The sequence below is a fragment of the Penaeus monodon genome, unplaced genomic scaffold, assembly GCF_015228065.2.
Source record: "Penaeus monodon isolate SGIC_2016 unplaced genomic scaffold, NSTDA_Pmon_1 PmonScaffold_15290, whole genome shotgun sequence".
NCBI lineage: Eukaryota > Metazoa > Arthropoda > Malacostraca > Decapoda > Penaeidae > Penaeus > Penaeus monodon.
The window spans coordinates 5,772-8,644 of NW_023644476.1; the positions used below are offsets into that span (position 1 = coordinate 5,772).

Genomic DNA, 2,873 nt, shown 5'->3' on the forward strand with positions numbered 1-2,873 from the left:
CACGACTCCTGGCTGTGTTGCCGAGGGTTCGCGAAGAATTAGGAGGCAGGGGAGCCGGATTGAAACGAGTGGGCGACGTAGAGTGCGGAGGATACATCTTCAGCGACTTCGTCCAGGATGGTAGCACAGGCGTGAGTGTCAGCACGAAGTAGTAAGACAAACGTGGTGTGGGTATGCGGAATCGAAGGGATTGGTAGGCGATGGACTGGCTTTAAAAGAGGCGGGGAGGCACTTCGCGTGGATTCGCCTAACAGGCGTTCGGCGTGAGCGACGTGGTAGCGAATATGCGTCGGCGTTGTGAATGTTCTTGGACACCGCTTGCCATCAAGAGGTAAGCGAAAAGCCACCGGGGGGGGGGGGGGGGGGATGTCGCCAGATGTAAGCGACACGTGAATTTTGGGAGCACCACTTTCGCCATATGGTAAGCGAGTGGCCCCGCAGCCACCAGATATGAGTGACACTAGAATTAGGAGCACCGCGTCACTGATATGAGCGAGACGAGAGATGGACTTGCGTGGGTCATTGAAAAGGGGCTTGCTTGCCGGTTTATTCTTGACGGCAGATATGACCCCCCAAGAGACCCCCGTGGTCCCCGCATGGAGGACGAGGTGTGGGCTGACCCTGTGTGACTTGGGCCGTCCTGCTGTGCCCCTCTCTGTGTGTCTCTGCCTTACGGACGAGTCCTTTTATGCGGCGGTTTCCTTCGAGGACGGATTGTTTGTGCCGTCGAAGAGAAGCCGGCGACATCTGCTCCTTCCCAGGAGAGGGCTGCGTGATTGAACGGAAGGTGTGAAGTGTACATCCGGACTTGCTTACTATTGTTGGACAATAATATATATATTATATTATATATAGATATATATATATATATAATGCAAATATTACATACATTATATAATATATATATATATATATATCCAATATAATTAGTTACATACATATATATATATATAATATATCTCTATATAGATATATATAATATATATATCTATATATACATACTTTAGATATATACATATAATTTATAAAAATACCATATATATATAAAATATTATATATATATATATATAAAATATATATATATATTTAATTTATATTTTTATAATATACACATAATTAAAATATATAATATATATATATATATATATATTATATATATAATTATATATTAATATATATATATATTTTTATATATATATATATAATATATAACATTATATAATATATATATTTTATATAATATATATGTAATCTATGTAAATATAAATATGTAAATATATATAAAACATCTTTTTGTCTGTCTGTCTATATAAAGTCCACTGCAATTAGACAGGGTTCTGGGGGAAAAGCCCTAAGTTAGGAATTTGTTTAATTCAATCAGTTATGTTTGTGGATTCCCCAGGAGGTAAGTCGCTTTGTAACATTACCAATACTTGCATTTATAGTTTTGAGAGGGAAATTTACACGATTCACCCATAAAAGTGTGGATAATTGATAGAAGGATTAATAACTGCAAGGTTGGATTTAATGTGTGAAAATAAGAAAAATAACAATGAAGCTATCCCATATATATGTAAATGTACATACTTAGATGTAAAACTATACCATATTTTGAAGATATACTTATTAATGAGTTTTTACAATAACCTATATCAAGAACATTTCAAGAATATTGTAGTTCATCATATGATCTGGTCTTCTTTATTTCTTTCAATCTTTATTTATTGTTTTTTTTTTTGTTTTTTTTTTTTTTTTTTTTTTTTTTTTTTTTTTCTATAGGAAAGTATATAGTAAACCAAAACACAACCCAACTCACCGTGGTAGCCACTCGAGAGCCCATTCCACTGTTAACTCCTGGCCTGCAAAATACCTCTCAGGAAAATCGGTGCTTCTACGGTACACCACCGAATTTTCTGGGAATGGCACTGAACCATCTGCATCCAGCCAATAATTATTATCGTGATCTTTGAACACTGGAAAGACAAATGCGTCTGCGTCACAAACTTTTCCCATGTAAACATTTGTTATATTATAACAATAACTACACACTGCAGATTTTATCTGTTTCATAAACTTACTCTGATACATAAGTAACTAAATGTGCAACGAAAGACACGAAAATAGCATTAAATAATAACAACACAGCGTCATATAAGAAGACTCACCAACAATTTTCTCGACGACTGCCATAATCTCTGTTTGTAAACAAACGCCTTTGTGACGTCATCTCGTCCTGGTAGCCCCGCTGCGAACCAGGGCGAGTTGGACGAGATGGACAACTTGTCCAGGACGAGAAAGTAGAGGTTCCGAACGGTCAAAACATCTTGTCCAACTTGTCCAACTAGTTGGACGAGGAGTTCCGAACGCAGCATTACTGGAGGCTGGCTGTTTACTTAAGGAGTCTTCAATTATATATTTTTGGAATTCAGATTTGTTTATTGATTCCGTTAGTTTTATTGGATTATTGAAGTTTGAAGATTTTGTTTCCTCTGTTAAGCTTATTATGATAACATTAGGGTTATCTTGCCTGTTAATTGTTGGGTCATCGGGTGTGATCGGTTGTGCTTCCACGTTGTTCCTGCCGGTTTCGTGTTTTCTTGGATGCTTGGGATTTGGATCTTGTTCGCTGTCACTGTTTTCTCTTGGTCTTCAATTTGATTGGGAATCGTAAACCATTTTCATTTTGAGTTCCAGGTTTTTCTCCTGGTTCTGGATTAAGTTCAGTGTCCATTAATTAGTCTTATGTTCACTGCACTCAAAGTATTAAAGTTAGTTTAGATGTTCTCTCCATGATGATGGTTTATGCACATGTCAAATACCTCGCCCCCGAGCAGATGTAAACAATGCAGACGAAATTGCGCGATAGTGCTTTG

General features: G+C 37.6%; 1 protein-coding gene across 1 annotated transcript; it reads right to left on the reverse strand.

Annotated features, from left to right (window-relative positions):
• Window positions 1–1,739: 1,739 nt before the first annotated feature.
• Window positions 1,740–2,843, reverse strand: LOC119569457. Its single transcript, XM_037917611.1, has 2 exons — window positions 2,166–2,843; window positions 1,740–1,973 (listed from the first exon to the last, which is right to left on the reverse strand). The coding sequence occupies exons 1-2, from the start codon at window positions 2,370–2,372 to the stop codon at window positions 1,848–1,850; spliced, it is 333 nt and encodes a 110-aa protein (XP_037773539.1). The 5' UTR covers window positions 2,373–2,843; the 3' UTR covers window positions 1,740–1,847.
• Window positions 2,844–2,873: the final 30 nt, after the last annotated feature.

Bases quoted from the DNA above. Each gene is read 5' to 3' on its own strand.
- LOC119569457 (XM_037917611.1), bottom strand. From the start codon at position 2,372: ATGCTGCGTTCGGAACTCCTCGTCCAACTAGTTGGACAAGTTGGACAA. The intron at 1,974-2,165 runs GTGAGTCTTCTT...TTGTCTTTCCAG, and splicing joins AGTCGTCGAGAAAATTGTTG to TGTTCAAAGATCACGATAAT.